General features: G+C 59.2%; 1 protein-coding gene across 2 annotated transcripts in view; it reads right to left on the reverse strand.

The window, feature by feature from the left end:
* NTRK3 (neurotrophic tyrosine kinase, receptor, type 3) overlaps window positions 1-23446 on the reverse strand; it is a 221922-nt gene that overhangs the window by 179169 nt on the left and 19307 nt on the right. For both annotated transcript variants that reach the window (XM_005873375.2, XM_005873378.2), the window contains exons 2-3: window positions 7722-7796; window positions 6884-6955 (exon numbers count right to left, since the gene is read on the reverse strand). In XM_005873375.2, coding sequence (XP_005873437.1) covers window positions 6884-6955; window positions 7722-7796 — 147 coding nt within the window. The remainder of the gene's footprint in view (window positions 1-6883; window positions 6956-7721; window positions 7797-23446) is intronic.

Consider the following 23446-nt stretch of genomic DNA (forward strand, 5'->3'; position numbering starts at 1 on the left):
AGGAGGCACCGTGTCATGAAGAACAACCACCGGTGCTGTGGTGCCCCTCCCAGTTTGTCCCCCTCTGACTATTCCTGCGAGGAAGCACGTGACAAAGCCCCTGGGTACGGGCAGAGGGACAGCAGGAGCAGAGCAGGTAGAGCGATGGGCAGAGCAAGCCCTGGACCGCAGACCCTGAGGGCTCTGCCTGGAAGAAAGAACGTCGCTCCAGTGCAGGTCCCTTCCCAGCCCCGTGGCCCACACAGTCCCCATCCGGGGCAACCGAAGTCATAAACCACAGCCCTCACTCCCTGTGCACCGGGCCTGGGAGGACAGGGCTGTAGGAGCAGGCCTTTCTCACATCCTCTCCCTGGCTGTACCTGGCTTCCACGGGGCGGGCAGGCAGAAAGCAGGCCCCTGTCCGCCACCTGTCCTCGGCTCGTCTAGCATGCCCCCTGCACTGAAGGACATAGGGCAGCCGCCGGCAGTGCCAGTGATGCTGGAGAGAAGGGAAGGGGAGACCAGAGCTTGGGCACCTCTCTCCAGGGAGCTGTTCACAGCCCACCTGCCCAGGGAGCTCCCTGAGCTCTGGCCATGGTGCTGAATCCCCAGGGCGCTAGTCGTTACTCATAAGAGGGAGAGGTCAGTGGACTCCCACAACTGCACACCACACGGTGACCACGCCATCCAATGTCCAAAGAGACACATGCACTCATCTCAGAGGTGCTTAGGGGGCCTAACAGGTGCCCGGCGTGTCCTAGGCACATCAGTGAAAGAGGATGTCAGGACCACAAGAATAAGAAACTCCCTCACCTGGCAGGCGTGGCTAGTACCTGAGGGTTGGTCTATGAACCAGGAGGTCACGGTTCGATTCCCGGTCAGGGCAGAGGCCCGGGTTGCAGGCTCCGTCCCCAGTAGGGGGCGTGCAGGAGGCAGCCGATCCATGATTCTCTCTCATCATTGATGTTTCTATCTCTCTCTCTCCTTCTTCAATAAAAATGTATTTTTTAAAAAAAAAAAGAAACTCCCTAAAATTCTGATGTGGCCCCGCACTACAGAAGGGACCAGACCACATCTGCGTAAAGAACCCGCCGTGTGCCGGGCCTTCACATGTTGTATCTCAGCCAAGACCCAAAGCAGCCTCAGAGGGAGGTGGTGTTCTCGCCACAGGAGACCCAGCTCAGAGGTGACGCCGTGACCCAGGTCTCGCAGCTGCTCAGCCATCCCGCTGGGAAAGGTGCCCGCCTGCCTGACTCCAGTATGTGTGACCTCGAGTTCAACACTGTGCCTCTCTCTCAATGCTCAACCAAGCCAGGGGAGTGGGCAGGGCAAGAACATCCTAGCACAGCCCCAGGGGGTGAAACCACGTGACAACTGCCACTGACGATCTCTGAAAAGTAAGTCCAGTCACAGCAAGCGTTCACCTGAGGTCTGAGCAGAGACTACACCCAAGAGAGGGACAGAGGACGAGGAGGAAGAGCAGAGGGAGGGAGGGGAAGAGAGGGAAGACAGAGCGCTGCTGGGGGTCAGGGCTGGGAATGCGATTATTAATATTCTAAATGGAGCCCGGCCGCTTAAGCTGTATTTAAGAACAAGCCCGACTGCATAATTACAAGGCCTTAATTTGTTTTCTTTTCTGCGGGAGCACCGCCCATGAGGGCCTGGGCATCGGCTGCTGATTGAAGATGGACAGCTGTCACTCAGAGCGGCAGCCCCACGGCCGCCTGGGGGTGGGGGTGAGCCGCCTGCCCCCTGGGGCACAGCTGGGCGCACCAGCTGTGGGAAAGGACAAGAGGACCAGGTGTCCTCTCATGGTACCTGTCACACTGTAGAGTACCCGCCTCTGTCCTCCAACCCAGAACATGGTGACAGGGTGGTCCCTCAGGACCAAGGCCAGCAGCCCCAAGAGGCACAGGGGTTAAGTGGGGAATGAGAGAGACCTGCGAAATCCATCAAGAAGGAACGGGGAGACGGAGGCTGCCAGCCTGCTAAGGAATGGAGAGGGACGGAAATTAATGATGATCCAAAATAGCCAGGGACTGATCTCGCTTTCTAGACTGTCCCTAACAAGAACAATGAGAAGAGGGTGTGGACAAATGGGAAGCAATGAAGCCTCAGGGCAGCGGGGGGAGAACAGAAAGCAGACTGAGCATAAACGAAGCTGGAAAATACGGCCCGTGTCTACCTCCACGGCCAGGAGACGCAGCCGGGGCCACGCTGCTTACTCGGCATTAGACCGAGTTTCTGGAAGGCAAGGCTGACAAGAGCATAACCAAACTGTAACTTTCAGGCCATGCCCGGCCGGTGTGGCTCGCTGCATGAGCGTCGGCCCATGAACCCGGAGGTCAGGGTTGCATTCCCGGTCAGGGCACATGCCCGGATTGCAGGCTCCATCCCTAGTAGGGGGCGTGCAGGCGGCAGCCGATCCATGATTCTCCCTCATCATGGATATTTCTGTCTCTCCCTTCCTCTCTGACATCAATAAAAAGTATTTTTTTTTAAAAATGACAAGACAGCAACAACAACTAACACACATTGGGCTCTTGTTGTGGGCCAGGCATTCTTCTCAACGCCTCACAGCATCAGCTACTTAACCCGGCTGACAACCATATTATCCTACTTTCCAAAGGAGAACATCAAGGCTCAGATATGCAGACACGTCAAGTAACTCTCCCAGGATGCAGAGGGAGGTGGTAGAGCCAGAATTTAAACTCGGGCAGCGTGGTTCCAGAGCACACGCTCTTAACGACCCAGCCAAGCCAGCACAGTGGTTGATGGACGTCGTCAGAGGCTGCAGCGCGGGCACCGGGTCTGATGGCTGGTGAGCAGGTGGAGCGATGCGAGCAGAAGGCTCCGGGAGACCAGGTGCCTCCGCTGCACATTCTCATGTGACATTTCCGCAGAGTGATGCTGCCACGTGACTGTCCCATTTGTCGTGCTATTGCATCAGCGCTGTATGTCAATGCTAGGCATAGGATACTTGCCCATACATCCGTTCTTTCAAACCAGACTGCGCCTTCCTGCCCTCCCCAGAAGCCTGAGGAGCTTGGTTAGACAGGGCCCAGGAAAAGTCACGAGGGTGACATGGTGGAAGGAATGTCCAATAGACAGCACCGCCCTGGCTGGGCGGCTCCGTTGGCTGGAGCATCGCGCACATCAAAGGTAATGGGTTCGAGTCCCGGTCAGGGTGTGTGTATACAGGAGGCAACTGATCCATTTCTCTTTTTTACATTGATGTTTCTCTCTCTCTTTCTCCCCCTTTTTCTCTCTATAAACAATCAATGAAAACATATCCTTAAGTAAGGATTTAAAAAAAAACACACACAGTGCCAAGACCTGAGTTTGAGACCTGGTGCCACTCTTACCCGTGAGACCTTGGTCAGAATAGCTCTCCACCCCGGACATCCATCCTGCCGCCCACAGAATGGTCACCTTAGACTAGAGTCCCTCATACACTCAGCCAATCGCTCTGGACTGCGTGCCCTGTGCCGGGCGTGTTTCTGGGCGCTGGAGCTAGAGCGGTGACCACCACATAGGTCTGCTCTATGGGAGTTCACCTCCTCCCAGGGGGACAGAGTGCGAACAATTAAGTGACAGCGAGATGCTGGCAGCCAGTCCACAGGAACAAGGCCTGGGGGAGCGGTGAAGCCACACGAGGTGATGGAGAGCGACAGGAGAGGAAGGAAAAGCGCCATGAAGACTGGGTGGGCAGAGGGTCTCGCTCAGAAGGTGGCATCAGAGTGAAGGATGAGAAAGTGCCAACCACCTGCAAGGGGCTGAGGGGCTGAGAGAGGGCCCCGGCCCAGCTGGGAGCCAGAGGCGGAGGCAGGAGGGGAACCAGGCAAGTCAGCTGCCTCCTGTGACCATGTGGAGGGCGTGGCTTCCATCTTAAGGAAAGCAGGACACAGTTAGAGGGCTGTACGCGGCAGAGTGGCACGACTGACTTTATGTATTTAAGTATCGCTCTGGCAACTGTGTCAGGATGAATGGAAGGGACAAAAGTGGAGGGAAGAAAGCCCCCGGGGGGCCGTCACCATGGAGCCAGCAGAGAGGACGCTGATGCAAACCAAGACGGCAGCATGGCGGGCAAGGGGAGCGATGGGCGCAGCATCTCTGAGGGACGGGATGAATTAAACAGTGGGTGGGGGTGGGGGGCAGGTAAAGGGTTAACAAGAAACCCTGAGAGAAAACAGGCTGGAGCGAGGACGTGACCTTGAATCGAGACTTGTTTGGGCCACGTTGAGCCTGACATTTTCGATGTCAGAAGGGAAGTTTACTAGGAGTCTAAAGGGCAGGGTGGGAGCAGGGACGCGATATGCCCTTGGGGGGCTGGCTCTGAGCCCCTTCCAGCTTCATCTATGAAATCAGAGGCCAATGAGCGGCCACAAAGTCATCACTGTCGTCAGCGCTTCCTAATGGCCGTCCTGGTTGAGGGTAGAACAATCCCCTCAGACTCATGACCTTCACCAGCTTCCCAAGGTCGCGCAGCAGGATGTGGAAGATGCAGGATTTGAACCCGGGCCTTTCCAGCTCAGAGCCTGCGCTCCTGCCTGGGAGCTGCACAGAGTTCGATGTGTCTTCCACACGAGCAGACAAGGGCGCGAGGGGAAGCCGTGAGGGGACCAGTGCGCCGGGGGACAATCCCTCTCAGAGGCAAGGGGCAGAGGACGCAAACGCCTACTGACGTAGCCGCTGTACACTGTCCTGGGGCCCAGGATGGCGGTATTTCAAGGGGGAAAGAGTTGAGTGATTTACAACACGGAATCAATCAGTCTCGCTGTGTCTCCATCCCGGGAACCTGAGGGGAAACTGTCGCCTTCATGTCCCGAAAAGGCTGGCACTCCAGCCCCTTCCCTCCCTCCACCCAGTGTCGTTGACTTAGTGGTGCCGAAATCAGGACACCCTCCCCTCCTCACCCATCACACGCCCACAGCTGAAGATCAAGGTCACGCTTGCCCAGGACAGAGAGAAACGGCTAACAAGGCACCCAGAGCTTCTTCAGGGGAAACAAGAACCCGAACACGAGGGAGATCTGGCACCACAACTCCGAGGGATGAGAGAATTATTTTGGCTGCTGGACTCTTACGTTACATATTCTTGGAAGTAAGTGGGCCAGAGGCTAATGCTCTGAAACCTCCTCTAATAGAGACATTCGGCTGCAATGCGACTGTGGCTACAGCGTTTGACCTGAATAGGGAAGAAAGGAAACCCGCTGTCTCAACAGAGCTGTCTGAGGACGGCTGGCGCCAAATCCCCTGGGAAACCTCCTCTCTCCCTCTCTCTCTCTCTCTCGCTCTCTCTCTCGCTCTCTCCTCACAAGAAGACTTCTTACTTTGAAAACTAGAGAGAGAGACAAAACATGCCTAGAGGCCAATTGTCTGAGGACGGCTGGCACCAAATCCCCTGGGAAACCTCCTCTCTCTCTCGCTCTCTCTCTCGCTCTCTCCTCACAAGAAGACTTCTTACTTTGAAAACTAGAGAGAGAGACAAAACATGCCTAGAGGCCAAGTCCTGGCTGTTCCACTAACAGCTATTCAACCTTGAGGGAAGCCAGTGATGACTTCCAAGCCCCGACGTTCTCATCTATGAAATGGGCAGAGCAGAACCCGACCCTCAGTTCCTGCGAGGAGTGAGGCTGGCTTTGCAAAAGCACCAGCAAGTCCTGGCACCCAGTGAAGTCCTACCCAATGTGAGCCTTCCCCTCCTCTCTTCTGATGCCAACCTTTTTAACACAATTAACAGCAGACACCCTGACCCCAGAGCTGGGGACCTCGCAAAGCCCACCAGCCTGTCACTCACCACCCAGCAGAGGGCAGATCATCCCCAAAGAAACGGTGGGTCACTGTCTGGGACCTCAGGGTAAGTCAAAGGCGTCCCGGTACACCCGACTTCAGAGGCACCCATTACCCGGGATGCACCCCGGCTCCCTCTTCTGTGGCCCCTGGAAACGTGGCAGGCCCCAAAGCCCTCCCGATTCCCCTGAGAGCGCAGGTGACACAATGTTAGAAGGCTCGAGGGCATGAGCAGCCAGCCACTGCCCCATCGGAGACAGAGCTCCCCCTCCTGCCGGTGACGAGGGCTCCTCTCCTGCGATGACTCTGGCGCCCACGTGGCATCTGCCCACAGCAATCTTGTGTGGCCCATGGGGTGGAGTGATTTTACTTTTAGTTGCCAGGATTTAAACTGAGAGGTTTTACTAGACCTCCAGCTCTTCTTGGGAAAATAACATAAAAATCAGCACATCTGGCAGCAGGTAGCCCTGCCTCCACACGCAGCAGGAAGTCCCGCCTCCACACGCAGCAGGAAGTCCCGCCTCCACACGCAGCAGGAAGTCCCGCCTCCACACGCAGCAGGAAGTCCCGCCTCCACACGCAGCAGGAAGTCCCGCCTCCACACGCAGCAGGAAGTCCCGCCTCCACACGCAGCAGGAAGTCCCGCCTCCACACGCAGCAGGAAGTCCCGCCTCCACACGCAGCAGGAAGTCCCGCCTCCACACGCAGCAGGAAGTCCCGCCTCCACACGCAGCAGGAAGTCCCGCCTCCACACGCAGCAGGAAGTCCCGCCTCCACACGCAGCAGGAAGTCCCGCCTCCACACGCAGCAGGAAGTCCCTGCAGGCACTGTCCCCCCCGGGCACGCTGCAGGCACTGTCCCCACCGGGCACGCTGCAGGCACCAGCTCTGTGGCCTTTGCGTGGCTCAGTATGAAAAGGGAGACTTGTCAGAGGTCAGAAGCGCATCCCCTGGCATGTTCTGCAGTGAACCTCAGATCCCCTATAAAATAAACACCCGGAACATCTGGCCCCAGGCCCCCTCCGGCCATGGCCACGCCTCCAGCTGCAAAGCATGCACCTCAGGCGCGTCCCACCGCAGGGGCTCGAGGGGCCAGGACCCCGCCCTACTCACATGTAGCGCAGGTGGGGGTTCTTGGCAAAGGCTCTGGGCTGGATGCTCCGGAGTCCTGAGTTCTTGATGGTCCTGGAGGGAGAGAGAGGGTCAGCAGAGCTCAGGGGACAGAGGGACACCCGCTGCGGGCTGAGGGCGACAGGAGGCCAGGCCAGGCCTGGACCTGCAGCCGCCCCGCTGAAGTGAACTCTCTTCTTCATCATCGGCACCACTGGGCTCCACGGGGCACCGATGATACCCACTGGGGGTGTCAAGTGAGGGCCATCTGGGCTCACACCGCACGGGACCTGGGGGACGGCTCGGGATGTGGGTGGGCAGTGCTGGCAGCTGTCCTCCACCCAGACTGGCAGGTGCCTGAGAACGGGGCTCCCCCTTGGGGTCTCCTCCCCACCCCGAGTCCCCCCAGCTGCCAGCACTGAAGTCCCGAGGAGGAGGTCGGGGAACTTCATGCTCCAGGGGGCTTGTTAGCCCTGAAGAGGGTCCTGCCTTAACACCTGAGCCACAGGTGAGATGTCCTGCAGGCCCAGTGGGAGCGTTGCAGGGCTGGCCTTTCAAGCCCCCGAGTTCTCTGAGTGGCCGGTGCCCCCTCCACTAACAGAGGAACCCCCGGAAGTGCAGACAGGGGCCTTGCAGGGCCCTCACCCGGCCAATGTGGGAGCGTGAGGGGCCGGCCTTTCAAGCCCCCGAGTTCTCTGAGTGGGCGGTGCCACCTCCACTAACAGAAGAACCCCCAGAAGTGCAGACAGGGGCCTTGCAGGGCCCTCACCCGGCCCAGGAGGCAGACAGGCAGCCCCCCTCCCCCTGCCCTGCCACATCCCGGGGCCTGGCGGACACTCACAGCTTTTGCAGGCCCGTGTAGAGCTCCATGTCCACGGCGTTGAGCGTGTGCAGGCCGCGCCAGTTCTCTATGTGTCTGGGGAGGAAAAGCAGGGTCAGGTCAGCTGAGTGGCCACGGACAGGCGCTGGCTCGAAGCCAGAGAGACCTGGGTGCAAATCCCAGTGGGTCCCACACGGGCGGGGCCACCCCTGCCAGGCAGCTTTCAGGGGTTTGGATATTGACGATCCCAAGATGCCCCAGGAGTTTAGGCAGAGTCAATGCCCACACACCCTCCTTGGATGCGACGTTCCCATCAGTGGCCCCGAAGTGCAGGGAGGTGACAGCTCCCCGCAGGACACCAGGCCCGAGAAGTGGCAGCCACCTTCCCCAGACGTCGCCTCCCTGCCTACCACCCATGGCCCTGCCATCTGCCGCCACGTGCAGCCAGAGCCAGGAAGGCTGCGGGGCAGCGGCCGGGGCCTCGGGAAGCGTTTCAGGGCCGCGGTGACATGGTATGCGGGAGCCCGCCGTGTAGCACATTCTCTCGGGGCCCCTGCTGAGCAGCCAGACACACGGGCATCTGCTGGGGCCGTGGACCAGGTGGCCGGCTCGGTGTTAAAGTCCAAGGCCAAAGGCTTCTCTTGGAAGCTTGCAGCCACCGGCCGCTGACTTGACCTGGTGCCAGCAGGGTGGGGACCCAGCTCCATGTCTGATGAAAAGGAAGGCCTGCAGGAGGAGGACCTGTGCCAGCCCCGTCCCCACCAGCGTATCCGCCGGGCCATCGGCTCATGTAAACTACAAGCGGATCGCAGCGTTCCCGCGGATGCGCATCCATCCACCCATCCATCCATTCATTCACGGGGCCCAGCTTCGGACGAGGAGCCAGGGGACCACTCGTGTGCACGGTCCCTCCAGAAGGAAGAGGGAAACTGTCCGAAAGGAGGCCACTCCCCGAGTCGCACGAACAGCACCCAGGTCTGGGGCAGATACGCCCACACCACACGTGGACCCTTCACAGCCCTTGGGGATGGGCTAGGGCACAGGGAGGTAGTAATGGCCACGTCCACAGAAAATACGACGTCCCCTTGTGCGAGAATAAACCGCGCTGTGCTTCCATGCCAAAGTTTCCTACCTCCGGTTTGTCCTGAGCCAACATGGAAATGAATTGGCAACCTCCACGCACAGAAAAATTAGATGGCGCAGACTGTGTGACCCATATTTTAATTAAAAACATGTCATGTGGATATGTTTCAGTTGTTCACAGCGCCGAGGGCTGAGGCCTACGCGTAGAAACACCAGGGGCCTGAGGCTGCTGGGAAGGCCCAGGGAAGGGCCCAGCACCCTCACCTCACAGAATGTCCCGGGTCACCTGGGGACTCGGGAGGGACGGAAAAGTCCTTCCTCCGGCGGCGGCAGGCCCAGGGCCTCTCCCCTCCACCTCGTCCCCTCCTCCCCCATCAGGTCGCGGCGACCTCCATCGCATCTCACTGCTGTGCATGAGCCGCCTGGTAACCAGACTTTCCAGACAACTAACCTTCAGTGCAAAGCCTGTGTGTGCTCAGCCTCCTGCTGGTGTTTCTTTCTCGGCCCGAAAGTGCATTATGCACCTCCTGGACTTCTTAAGCGGAGCGGGCAGAAGGTGGCGTACGTACATTTTCTTTTTTTAAATATGTTTTTATTTCAGAGAGGAAGGGAGAGGGAGAGAGAGAATCACTGATCGGCTGCCTCCTGCACGCCCCCTCCTGGGGATCGAGCCCGAAAGCCGGGCATGTGCCCTGACCAGGAATCGAACCGTGACCTCCTGGTTCATAGGTCGACACTCAACCATGCTGGTTGGGCGTCATTTCCTTGATGGTCCTGGGTGACCATAACCAACCTAACTAGTTTGCTGAACTGTGACACAGTGTCCCCCGAATGTGTGCCCACCCAAGACAGCCCCACCCTGAGCTGATTCCTGAAGCGAATGCTCCCTGCATCTGTGCTCAGTGGAGTTCTGGCTCTTTCTCTGCCATCAGGTTGTGGGCCATCACCCCCTTGAACACCTGCTGGAGGGCGCCTCCCCCTCCAAGGTGCCTCAACCAGTCTGCTCTGCAGCCCCTGGGAGCACAGAGGTGAGGAGTGGGCACCCTGAGGGCGGGCTGACCTGGACGAGACCCCAGCTCTGAACTGAGAAGCCGCTGGGCCAGTGGCTCCAGCCCCTCCTGTCCTCAGTTTCCTCCTGGGAAACCCAGATGCTGTGAGGACTGGTGGAGGCGGTGCCCGCGCCCTCCCTCCAGGGTCCATGCACAGCACCAGCGCAGTGAACAGCTGGTTCCGTTACTGTGGCGGGAATTCTGTGTTCAGTGAGAATGAGGAGGAGCTGAACATGGATGTAAGGGGATATGAGGAGATTCTCACAAACGCATACACACCCCCCACACATACACACACACACATAGGTAGGTCTGCCCTTGCTTCGCCCCCCCTTTCTGATTGAGGTGCCAGAGAAATGATGTCTTCTGGGAGGGAGCGTCCTCACCCCCACGCCCTGGTGGCACCGCTAACACGCTGCCCCCGGGCCGGCCTTGGAGCTGCGCCCTGGCAGGAGGCAGTGGGAACCGATGCTCCGCACATGGTTTTGTACATGAGCTCCTGCCCGCCCAACACACAGCACTGAGCTTCGGGGAACAAGGCCGCGGACAGATGTCCCTTCTTTCCAGGCTGTTTGTTCCCATCAGAGCTGAGGTGCCCAGCCCCTCCTCACCCGAATCCTGCTCTGGGATGGAGACCCGGACAGAAGGATGGAGTTGGTGCCTGGGGAAAGCAGCCTGGAATTCCACTTCCCAAATAACCAGTCAGCAACGGAAAGAGCATGCACGCACGCACGCACGCACACAGAACATGCTGTGCATCTGACTTGGAAGCCTTGTGGGGCGATGAGGAAATTGATTTGTTATCCAGGCATATTATGTCTAGTGATCCAGACAGCAGCATTAGCTTTCAATTATCTGATATGTTTAGCATTGTAAACAAACCGTCCCGAGCAACAGCCCCGTGGAGCGCGGGCACCAAGGCAGCCGGGGAAGCCACGTCGGACCTCACCAGCCCCATCACCCTCGCTCCCTCGCTGAGATGCCCAGAGCCTCCCTGGGTGGACAGCCCCAGCATGCCCACGCGTGAGCCACAGCTCCACCAGCACCTGCACGCCAGGACCACGCGAGCCCGTCCTCATCCGGGACCCCCGGGGCCGCAGAAAGGAACATCAGGTCGTGCAGCGGACAGATGGGAGCCGGTAGCATCTGAGCGGCGTCCTGATCAAGTCCAGCGCACGTGCCAGGAGCAGGGGAGGTGTGTGCAAGCCCAGTGCCCTGTGGGGCTGAGGCCCGGTCTCCCCACAGGGACAAGGTCAGGGCACAGCCCTCAGATCCCCCACAGACAGAAGGCCTAACTTCCAGGGCGGCAATTCATCTGGGATTGGCCAGCGCACTGGGGAGTCAGGCTGTCCGGCTCGGCCCTTCTGCCAGCACCTTCCCCTGGTTTCTGGGCCCGGCCACACTGGCCTGTGTTCTACTCTTGAAACAGACCAGGCTTGCCCTGGCCAGTTGTTCAGTGGTTAGAGCAACGGCCTGCTCTAATCAGACTGAAGGGTCCGGGTTCGATTCTGGTCAAGGGCATGTACCTCAGTTGTAAGCTTGATCCCAGCCCGGGTTGTGTCTCTCTCACATCAATGTTTCCCTGTCTCTCCTCCTCCCTTCCACTCTCTAAAAATCTATGGAAAAATACCTTCAGGGGAAGATTAACAAAAATATATATATACTTGCTCCCAACCTGAACGTCCACGAAACACCTTCCCAGCTCCTGGTCATCCCTCCCATCTCACTCAAAGGTCACCTTCTCAGAGAAGCCTGCACGACCCCATGGGAGCCCCCCCTCCAGCTGCGCTCTGGCACAAGCCCGTTTCTGTCCTTCACAGCCCTGACTAACCATCTGTAATTGCCTGATTGGATTATTTGATTCCGTGTTTGTCGTCAGTGTCTGCACTGGAACGATGATGCATGGCGACCGGGGCCATATCTGTCTTGTCCACCACTCACTCATCTCCGATACGAGCAGCTGCCCTGGGTTAAGTGCACGCCACACTCTACCCCTGCATGGTCCTCCCCCTGGCCCACCTGAGCAGCCCAGAGCCCTGTTTGGGCCCCACTGACACCTTGAACTTGGTAGCAGAGAAGGGATGTGGCCCTGGGCACACCATTCAACATCCAATCAGGGAGTCACTGCAGAGCCCAGCAACGGGTGTGTAGGGGGGGAGGGGGGGAGGACCCCAGAGGCCTTGCAAGGCCCATGGGCCAGAGCTCCAGTGTCAGGAGTAGGGAGGTGGCTGAGCATCAACCCACGAACCAGAAGGTCAGGGTTCGATTCCCAGTCAGGGCCCATGCCCGGGTTGTGGACTCCATCCCCAGTGGAGGGTGGGCAGGAGGCAGCCGATCAATGATTCTCTGTCATCATTGATGTTTCTCTCTCTCTCTCCCTCCCTTCCTCTCTCTGACATCAACTTTAAAAAAGGCCGCGCTTGTGGGATTGGGGTGATGAGGCCCGAACCACGTGGATCGTAAAGCCTCCAGCCCTACTAGGTGTCGCAGCCTTTGAAGCAGGAGAGGGAAGGGCTTTGATGAGGAGCAGAAGCAGCCTGAGGCAGGCGAGACCCGTTCTCCCCAGCGGCCTCGGAGGAGACCGTCTGGGCACGAGGAGTCTGGTCCAGGCCCGAGCAGCTGGCCTGAAAGGGAGCCAACACGGCAAGCTCCGTGCCTAAGATCAGCCGGCCCCCGGGTCCCCAGAGTGCTGGCCTTCGGGTGGCCAATTTCCTGAGGAAAATATGAAATGGCCAGGCCTCCCTTTACTGAATTATAAAGCACTTATCACTTCTTTAATCACTACCCGCCTGGAGCACGTAATTCACTCAACATGGAAGTTCCAGGGGCGAGCTGGTAAGTGAGCATTAAGCTCAAGTGCGTTGCATAAAGCCTTACAGAGGCAATATTTTCCCCTATTAAACGGGTAGATTTCCTCATTGCGACTCTGCCTCTACTTAATGCGGGGAAAGTCGCTCCAAGGCCATTGTCACTGTCGGAGGGTCATTCCAGGTCACGGGGGGTGGGGGGGGCAGTCCTTGACTTTGCAGGACTAATTATCCTTGGAACCTGAGGGTGTCAGAGCGATTCGTCAAGGTGACTATGAGAGAGACAAGACTGCATCGGTGGCGCCTGGCGCTCCCTGCACAGCGAGCGGGACATGACGAAGCCATGGAGAAGAGCGAGGCCCCAGGACGGAGGAGGAAGGCGGGCGGGCAGGGCTGGGAGGCTGCAGGGATCGAGGTGGGGTCCCTCAGGGATGTCAGCGCTGGGCTCACGGAGGCATTAAGGGGGGCACACTAGCATCAGCCTCGAAATCCCAGCCCCGGACGCCTTGGGGTTCCAAAGGGGCCAGTTAGGGGCCTGTGAGCCGGTCTCCCTCGCTCCACGAAGGCAGTGCAGGGATTTCCTTGCGAACCTTCCCTTGCTCCGCGTGGTGAGCAGTTCCCTTTCCTGGGCGATGGATGGTCTGTTCTCTTCCCCACACACTCACCCTCCTGGAAGGCATCTCTCCTCACATGCCTTCCATGGCTGCCTAATTGGAGACTAATTCCAGTTCCACGGCTCTGCCCTTGACGCCTCACCTCTTCCAGGTCTGCAGGTCGTACTCTCACAGCAGGTGTTCCCGGAGTCCTGGGACAGAGCAGCTCACTTGTACCCCACACACACACCACTACCCCCACAACCACTCCCCCAACCCCCACCCCGAACTCTCCCAACTACCTCGGCTGAGATGTTACAGTCAGGACGGTCAGCAGATTGCAACTTTGTGCAGCACCAGTGGGTTGGCAAGAGCTAACACAGATTTCTGTCTTTACAAGGTGTGTGGGGCTGAGCAACAAAGAGATCAGTGATTGATTGGTGATGTCTGCCAGGGGCGCATCTGCAGAGTCACACGTAAGTGCCATGTGTTAACCGTATCTGCCCGAGAACCTTTCCAACACACCTGTCCCTGTCCCTGCCCCTGAACCCCTCGGATTCCAGCCCTACCAGTCACTTCTCCGTGATATTTCTAGACACTCCTCTCGTCTTTTCATTTCTGCAGCCCCTTCCTAACCTGTTCGAGACTCTGACGACTTTGAACACGTGCCTGGCAGGCTCAAGAACCCCTGGGGGGTGAAGAAAAGATTCCCGGGCCAAACCGAAACTTCTTTTCCGAAGCCATCAAGCCTGCGGGGAAAGCTGTGAGCAACGAGTACCGCAGTGAAGAGCCACAGCCCCTCGAAGGCAGAGCGACTTCCCTCTGAGCCCCGAGTCCAGCCCACCCACCCCTGAACCGCTTCTCTGCCCTGCGGCTCAATCCAGACCACAGCTGTCCTCCCTCTCCCTACCAGCCCCGGGTGCCCCGGGAATGCTGGGGGGCTGCACCCCTCCTTGGGGCTCTGATCGGCCAAACCTGGCTCCCTCCCTCCACCAAGCGTTCCTCAGACTGGCCCACCCAGCCGCAGCCCCACCCAGCCACAGTCCTCTGCGGCCCAGCCCCACCCTCTAGTTCCAGGGAAGTTGTCCCTATGTGGCTGCTGAGGTAGGGATGGGACCTGTCTCCTCTGTGTCCAGGTGTCATTTGCCTGGCGTCCTGGGGAGAGCATACATTCCGAAACATACTTCATAATGGCCCCAAGGCCATTAGCATAACTTGTATTATAGGATATTGTTATCACTGTTCTCTTTTATTGTTAGTTACTGTTAGTCTCTCACTGTGCCTAATTTCTAAATTAAACTTTATCATAGGAATGTATGAATAGCAAAAAGCATCATATGTGTGTGTGTGTGTGTATGTGTGTGTGTGTGTGTATATGGGTTCAGTACTATTGGGGTTCCAGCATCCACTGGGGGTACTGGACCGGATCCCAGTGGGTAAGGGGGACCTGCGGTACACCAGGCTGGAATTTGCAAATCTCCTTGCATTTGAGGCGGGTCCAGGTCCAGGGATTAGCATCCCCAAACACCTCCGAGGGCTCCTCACCTGCTGAGGGAGCCCCTCTTGGCCTTCCCTTCAGGCCTCCCAGGTCCTCTGTAATTAAAGTCCCCCAGTGGGGAGGCGGGGCGCTGCTCTTCACCACCCCTGCCTCGCAGCAGCCTTGCTGGGTTCTTCCCGCCTCCCTTCCCCGCCATCCCATCCCCGCTGCCCTGCTCTCTCTCCCGCAGTCACTCACCTCCTCTCCCAGCAGCTGACCTGCGCCTTCTGAAATCATAGTTGGCGGCGACGACAGAGGCTCATTCTCTACAGCAGAACCTCAGAGAACCGAGCGAGTCAGTGCTTCCGACAGCCATCGGCGCTCGCGGCCTCCTCTGCACTGCTGTTCGGGGAGTTAAGGCTAAAGGTGCCCTTTTATGCCAACAGACTCATTCATGCTCACTGTCAAGGTGTGGCCAGCCGGGCCCCGACCTGCCCCTAGAAGTCCTCCAGGGCCACCTCTGTCCCTGGTGCCGCCCCCTCCTCAGCATGCGCTGTGCACACGCTCCTCCTGAGCGGAGGGTCCCGCCCAGGTGAGCGTCCATGTCTCAGTGTGGCTACCAACCGCAGGTCCCTCCTGTCCCACGGGCCTGGTCTCAGCACGAAGGTGAGAGACGGAACCTCCAAGGCCCAAACCCAAGACGGTAAAGACAGAGACTAGCCTTCCTGGTCCCGCCGGAAGCACGCATGCAGGTGGCGAGCGGGAAAACGCTCAGGCAGGGGCCGGGTGAGACCCTGCGGGCCTTCCGGGGCTGGCGCTACGGGACCCTACTCTGTCCTGTGACTGGTCACAGGGGGATGTGTGGGGCCAGGGCCTGGGGTCCTAAATGGCGGGTCGGCTGCCTGCTGAGGACATGAGAAAGGTGTGTGCGCAGAGAACAGGCCAATCCGAACGCATGTTGTCTGTCACTGGCGGGTGCCCTTCGGACGAGGTACCAGCATCCAATCAGGAAAATGGAGCCCACACACTATACGTGACCGAGGAAACTGCTGGGCAAACCAGAGCTCTGTTGGAATTGCTGAAAAACCAAGCGGAACCACACTGCAACCCAGAGATTAGCAACAGCAGGAAGCCAGGGGCCAGAGGGATGGAAGGCGGAGGTGGTGGAGGCCTGAAGCTCAGGGTCACAGCCAGTGGCGGAGGGAGCTGGCAGCGGACACTGCCCAGCGGGAGCCGGAGCTGCGCGGACAGACAGCCGTCGCTGTAAGGACTTGCCAACACCCAGAATCAGACCCAGAAATCCCTCTAAGTTCATCGCAATCAAGTTCATGAGACAGCCCAGGCCTGCCCTCACAGCAGCCAGTAGCGTTATTTGTTTGCAAATGGCGCGTGAAGTTCATCCTGAGACTGTGGCCAATGACTTGTTTTTGACCGAAGAGTGGGCACCTGGGCCAGGTGCCGTCTCCAATGAATGGCAGCTTTGCGAGAGACGCACGGAGCAGTGAGCGAGGAGGGAGACACCCTCCCGAGGCCGGGGCAGCCAGAGCTTTCGCAGACCCCAACACCTCATTGTCATTCCAGTGCGTTTGTACATCCCACTTACTTTTTTTTATTTCAATGCAATGTTTTCTCTTATTGAGATAAAATCCACATCACTTTCAAATTAACCTTGAAAGTGTACCATTTAGTGGCATTTAGCACGGCTTCTATCTACCTCCAAAACATTCTCCTCGCCCCAAAAAGAACCCACTGAGCAGTCACCCCCTGAACCGATCTTTCTTTCCCTATGGGTTTACCTAATTCTGATATTTCATGTAAACAGAGTCACACGAATGTGCTGAGTCTGCCTTACTTCACCCGGCATAATGTGCTTGAGGGTCACCCATGTTGTAGCATGTGTCAGAAAGTCATTCTTCGTGTGGCTGAGTACTATCCCATTGTAGATATACCGCATGCTGTTTAACCATCCAACAGCTGCTGAACATCTGGGTCGCTTCCACCACCGGCTATTTTAAACAGCGCCGCTATGAACACTCATTGTTTGAATACCTATTTTCAATTTGAGGGGTCTATACCCCAGAGTTCCACCCATGTTTAAAGGATTTGGGAGAACATACATGTAAGTATGTAAATAATCAGACTCTTCTTAAAATGGAGCAAAGGAGTATCTGTTCCCAGGAATCCAAGAGGAACTAACCCCCACATCAGGCTCTGAGCTGAGCCGTGGGTGTCCTGGCAGCTGAGGTGAAAAGGGAAACAGATGATGTCGTTTGTGGAGATAAACATTCAATCCAGAAAGGCATCCGTAACACGGAACCTGGTATAAAAAAGTGCACGTCGCGTTGTGGAAAACATATTCTATTTCTGCAATAGACCGCAACGTTCTCCAAATGAGTGGCTTTGTGTTTTTCTTTCTAATCAGCTATATAACATGGATCGTGAACCATTTACTGTAATTCAGCCAAGTCAACTTTGTAAGATAAAGCTAACAATGTACGGCCCCCGCACACTGCTTTCTCAATGCTCCACTGAACACATGACCCAAACGTGCGGGAGCCCGAAGGAAGAACGGACGGTGTGGCCCCTGACCCTCCAACAGCACGCTCCCTCTGTCTCCGGTTTCCCTCCCGCGTGCGGGTGACGTGGATACTTTACGCTGCTGGTGACAGGAGAGCCTTCGGCTTACGCGAGGCATGCAGGGGGGAAGCGTGTGCAGCTGCGGGCTGACAGCGGCCTCTGTGTCGGCGCAGCCTCCCACCCAACAACGTTACTACTGGGACCAGCCTGGCTGCTCGCTGCCCTGGCCGCCCCGTCTCCCTCATTCAGTTCTTCACTCTGCGTGCACGTCATTTACTCAGCCCCATCCCCTGCCCCCCCCCCACACCACACACACACACACACTCACACACTCAGTGCTAAATGCTGCCTCCCACGATGCTGAGGCCGGGAGGGAGCCGCTGGGTGAGAACTCCCGAGGGTCAAAGGCAGCTCTCAGCAGAGAGGCTGAGGCCGGGATGAAAGGTGGGGAAGGAGAGGCCTGGGGAATTCCAGAGAGAGAGGCCAGGAAACTGAGGCGCTGAGGCGCAATGCACGCAGGGGCAGGCTGCCGGAACCTGCTGTGGGTTGGTTGCCTCGGGGGAAGGGAGGCCCTGGGTGAGGCGTCCACAGAACACGGCCCGAGGGGAAGTAAACGGGCCTTCGCTGCACGGGCGCTGCTGGAGACAGACCCGGCCTTGAACCCTGCCTCGGCCTCTTCCCAGCTGGGGTCCGGCGCGCCTTGCCGGGTGCTGCTGGGCCTGGATGCCCGCTGCGGGACCGGAGCACATGCCTGCTGACAGCACTGCTCCGAGGATTAGCGGCGGATCTTGCTAAGCAGCTGACGCGTAGAAGGCAGTCAGTAGTGGCCACGCCAGGAGGAGTCTGGGATCCACCACTGAGCTGTCAGCCAAGCCCCACGTGCCTACTCGCAGGCACACAGCTGCGGGACCTGGGTCCCTGGGAGGTGGCCCCCAGGCCATGTGTGACTGCGTCTGTGTGCCCTGCACCTGCACCAGGACTCAATGACTTCCCCGCCAGCATCGGCCCTGTGTCTGCTCCCTGCACAGGGGACTCGATTTCACATCGACCCTGTGGGCTGAGGGGCGCTAGGGTGCCCGGGGCCTCCTCATTCGCACCTAAACCCTCCTGCGTGTAAGCCCAGCGGTGCCCATCCAGGCCTTTCCCTGTCCCAGCGGCAAGGACGAGGAGTACCGAAGGGGGCATGAGACCCGCACATGGTCTCTCACAACACAGCCTGGAGGGCAGGCCCTAGCAACGGCCCTAGCAACAATGACAGGAGACGACCTCTTAGACACAAGCCAGGTGGAAAGACGTAAACAACATCGACCATGTGCGGAGGAGGGGTGGAGGAGAGCCAGCAGTGCCCATGGGGGCCGGACGCCATGTGCCTGGGCACAGACCGACACCCATTAGCCAAGTCCAACTTCTCAACATCCAAGCAAAGTAATCAACGGGAAAGGGACGGGGGCCTGGAAATCCGTTTAACCGGCAGCAAACACAGCTCAGTCCTCTCCAGCCAGCTGTGTGGCTGCTGGGATACAACTGGGCTGCGTGCTCCCTGACACAGGAGGCGGGGCCGAGAGAAGCCAGGATTGCAGAGGCCACAGGAAAGCCACAAATAAAAGCCCAGCTTGTCCCACCAAGAGGGACAACTGGGACCTCAGAGACCCGTGGGCCAGCCCTCAGTGGCACCTGCTGGGAAAAAAAAAATGCCACCCAGCCCAGCCAGTGTGGCTCAAGCGCTGAATGTCAACCTATGAACCAGGAGGTCACAGTTCGATTACCGGTCGATGCCGGGGTTGCAGGCTTGACCCCCAGTGTGGGGCGTGCAGGAGGCAGCCGATCAATGACTCTCATCATTGATGTTTCTGTCTCTCTCTCCCTCTCCCTTCCTCTCTGAATCAATAAAAATATGTCTTTAAAAAAACTGCCAGCGATGAGCAGCACAGGTGGCAGTTCAAGTCCAGGCCCTGCGGCTTCGTAGCTGCGACGCTGGGCAGGCACCTCGCTTTTCCGTGCCTCGGATCTGAGAAGCGGGGAGAGCGGCCCCGTGTGTTACTGAGGATGAGATGTGATCAGAGATGGGAAGTGGCCCAACCCCCAGGGCGATTGGGAAATGCTGGCTGCAGGGCGGCCCTCTCCAGGCAGGCCCGGGGCCCACCCATCCCTTGGACCACCCGTTCCCCGGACCACCCATTCCTACTCCCGGCCACACAGGCAGCTGCCGACGCCCTCCCAGCTGGAGCAGGAACGAGCCAGAGGGGAGTCGGGCCCTGGACTCCCTGCTCCCACCGGACAGTCCGAGACGACGCATGCGTAGGAAATGACCATGCAGAGGACCCCAGAGGCCCACCTGTCGGGGATGGGAACCCTAGAGGCACAGTGGGAGCTCCTGGGGGACCTGCAGGAACCTGGTTCCTGGGCCAGACCCGGACCCCAGGGCCACACTCGCGGGACGGGCGCTTCTCACAGGCCCTCCTGGGGCACAGCCAGGGCCGGGGATCGCATCCAACCTTTTCATTTTACAAATGAGGCAACTGCTGCTGATGGACTTAATGCTGATTAATTTCCGTGACTCTTTCCCCAGTTGTAAGTAACACGGGCTCCTTGTGGGAAGTTTGGAAAAAATGAAAAGATCTCAAGGAAATTAAAGCCACTCATCATGGCGGCTCGCAGCGATAGCCACCCTGGGCGCTGGGGGCGTGTCCTCCCGGCTTCATTCCGGGCAGAGAGCGCGAGACGGTGCACAAGCCGAGCCCTTGCTTCCCTTCCTTATATTTTATCTTAAGTGTCTGGTGTTGTCATTACAAATTCATAAGAGAAAATCAATAAAGATGAAGAACCTGAGAGGTTTAAACACAGTAAATACACAAGGTAAAGAGCCGGTGACCTCCCGGGGCAAGGCCGGGGCCCAGGTGGCCGATCCCGGAGCCGCTCACTCCTTCGCCCAGGAGCTCGCCAGGCCCCCACGTGAATGGGAGTCCAGGGCAGGAGGAAGCGGCTCCGAGGCAGCCCCAGGAGGGGTGAACGGGAGGTGGGGGTGGGAGGAAGGGCGGGTGGGGGTCTGGTTCCATGGCTAAGACGGCAACCCAGGGAGCCAGATTACAAACAAACATAAACTAATGCCGCAGCTGTCAGGACCGATTAGGCTGCACAATAGAAAAATTACAGGGCCGTTTGGGCCCGACAATGTAAGATTAATTTATCAATACGGCGACGTGACACTGGAGAGATAACACCCTGAGTCAGGGCTGCGCACAGGCCTCCTCTGCAACGGGCAGGCTGCCTCGGAGCAGGAGCCGGAAAGCAGGCCCAAGGCAGTCGGGATGGAGGGCCGTGGGCGAGGCGGCTGGGACTGGGTCTGACGCGCACTCTGTCCCACAGGCACAGGCCCGGCTCCTAGGGCCCAACTAACAGGGTCAGGCACCCCCTCAGCCCCCGTGTGGCCGGCACACAGTAGGTGCTCACACCTCACAGGCCCCTGAGGCAGGTGCCGGGGTGATGCCCGTTCTACAGCGGGCAGGTGGCAGCCCCAGGACGCAAACCCACGCGGCTCCACAGCCCACGAGGCTGCAGGTCAGGAACCACATCCTGTGCAGGCGGTTTACGGCGCACACGCACACGCCACTTTGCACAGAACTCACTGTCACGCTGCCATGAAATGTCCCGTGACGCCCACTTCACGGGGGACCGAGGCAGGGACCGAGCGCGCTGCCGGCTGTTAGCTGGGCCACGTAAACCGCATCGCTGTGAACCACACACGGCACCTGGATGCACGGACTGCTTCCTGGAGGGAACGGCTCTAGTCAGTCCTAATCCACAGCCCAAGTGCCCACTCCCGAGCGCCAGGAGCCGGGGGCAGTGCACCTGGAGCTTCCCCGCCACTCGGAAAGCCAAGGGCCATTGGCACCGCAGACAGGAAGCTGAGGCCCAGGGACACGGAGGACTAGCTGACGTCCCACAGCTGGGGAGCAGCCGAGAGAGCTAAATGATCGCCGTGGGGCCAACGGAACCCTTGGGGACGGCGGGCGGCCTCGCACCCTGCACCCCGCGCCCTTCAGCTCCCACAGGCAGTGGGCGAGGAGGGAGGACGGGAGGCGGAGGCTGGCAGGAGGTGGCGGGCAGGGCTGCGGGCGGGAGGCAGCTGGGCCTCTCGGAAGGCAGATGGCAGCAGCTGCGGCTGGAGCCCTCCCAGCACACGGCCCGGAGCAGACAGTGACCTTCCCAGAAGCAGCAGAGTGGACTGTCCTTGGCCAGCTGGCCCGGGCACGGTGGCACGCGAAGGCCACCCAGGAGGACTCAGCGCCCTGTGCTGCCCAGGGAGAGAGGCAGGTGTGGGGGACAGCTAGTCCCAAAGCCCTGCCCTCCCGTGTCACCACTCCCTGGCACGCGGAGCCCTGCCCGGCCACCTGCTCGAGGCAGAGGGCTGCACCAGGGACAGAGGGCGCAGGCGTGGGCAGCAAGGCGGGCTCCAGGTGCCGTGTAAGGAGGCAGTCACCACTCACTGCTCCGTACCGGACCCACCGGTCCCGGGTCCCCATTCCCCTCCAGCGAAACAGGCAGAGTAGCCGCTTGGGCCCTGGGAGCAGTGCATGGACCGTGCTCGACCCAGGGGACGAGCAACAACGTGGCAGGGGAGGTGGACCTGGGCACAGGCTGGGGCACCGTCTACTCCGGGAGCAGGGGGTTCACAGGACACGGGCAGCACCCACAGAGCCAGGAGGGCCCGGACTGCACGCTCCCAGAAGCGAAGCCCGTGGAACTCATCGACATGAACAGGGGAAGCTCCTGCAGCGGCCCGTCAACGTCACAGCCGACCACGACCAGCGGAAGGGCCCCAGTGAGGACCAGCTCCCGCCACTGCACGGCCTTCCTGTCACCTGGCCGGGACGGCCCTCCTCCCGCTGCAAGGCCCAGGCGGGCTGCACGGGAGCTGGGACAACGCCGAGATGACACCGCTGATGACCTTGAGGGGTCACTGCCTCCCTAGGAGGCCCCTGAGGACTGATCCTGGCACCAGGGAGGCAGCAGGGGCGTGTGGGAGCCCCCACACCCCAGCCCCGGCGGGGTCTGCAGGAGGCCCTGGGAATGAAACTAGCCCTGGGGGGCAGAGCTGCAGCCTTTGCTTCCAAAGCTGACTATTTTAATATCGTTTGCTTTTTCGCCCTATAATTATCTCTACTTTATTCTCTTTGTATTCAGTGAAGTTGCTTTTTTGTTGGGTTGGGTTTTGTGTGTTTTTTTCCATTTAAATGCCAACAAGAAAGAGGGAGTCTTTCACGGGGTGTGTGCAGGGGAGAGGGTGAGGCGAGGGAAAAGCACAGGGAAGGAACCGCAAGATGAAGTGAAAGGGGACCCCCCCAAAGAAACCCCAATGAATCCTGCACCCACGGAGTCTCCAATCTGGGTCTGACAGGGGCTCAAGCAGATGTGGCTTTGCTTCTGGGCGGGGAGCTGGGCTGCACCCTCTGCCTGGCCCTACAGAGACTGATAGTCAAGGCCATGGAGGCCCCTCCCCTCGGCCTCCCTTCCCGACCCCAGGATGCTGCAGGGGAACCTGGACCTATTCAGAGAAGGCGGCCCAGCAAGCACAGATGAATGAAGTGTGAGGACAGGAGGGGCAGTTTATCAGAACCAGACACCACCCCCACTCCCCTCTTCCCACAGCCAGTCATTTTCCAGGTCCTGAGCCCCCCAGGAAATGCAGGGACCTGAGGGCTGGTACACGGCACCCCTAGAAGCCGGGGGGGTGGTCCCTGGGAGGCTGCAGGAAGGGCCAGACAGGGCAGGATGCCTTCCTGGGGCCGGATGAGCTGTGGTCGGTGGTCACCTGCCGCCTGACATGCACACCCCAAGCTTCTCCCTGTGGCCTTGAGCCCCTCGGACCCCGGACACCAGGCAGGTGGCCCGTGCAAAGGGCTGATGCGGCAGCCGAGGACGATTGCAGGAAGTGGCCCAGGCGTCGAGAGGGCACTGGACTGGGAGTCAAAGGCGCGGTGTGAGCCGCACGGTCCGGTGCACACTGTGGCTCCAGGCGAGCCCTCCTGCCTTGGGCCTCGTTTCCTCGCCTGTGGACCAGGCCGTGCCCAGGGCCCCAGCACCCAGCTCTGAGACTGAGCCCCAAGGCAGCACCGCCCCCCCCCCCCCCCCCCCCCCCCCCCCCCCCCGCCCCCCCCCC

The sequence above is a fragment of the Myotis brandtii genome, unplaced genomic scaffold, assembly GCF_000412655.1.
Source record: "Myotis brandtii unplaced genomic scaffold, ASM41265v1 scaffold409, whole genome shotgun sequence".
Lineage (NCBI taxonomy): Eukaryota > Metazoa > Chordata > Mammalia > Chiroptera > Vespertilionidae > Myotis > Myotis brandtii.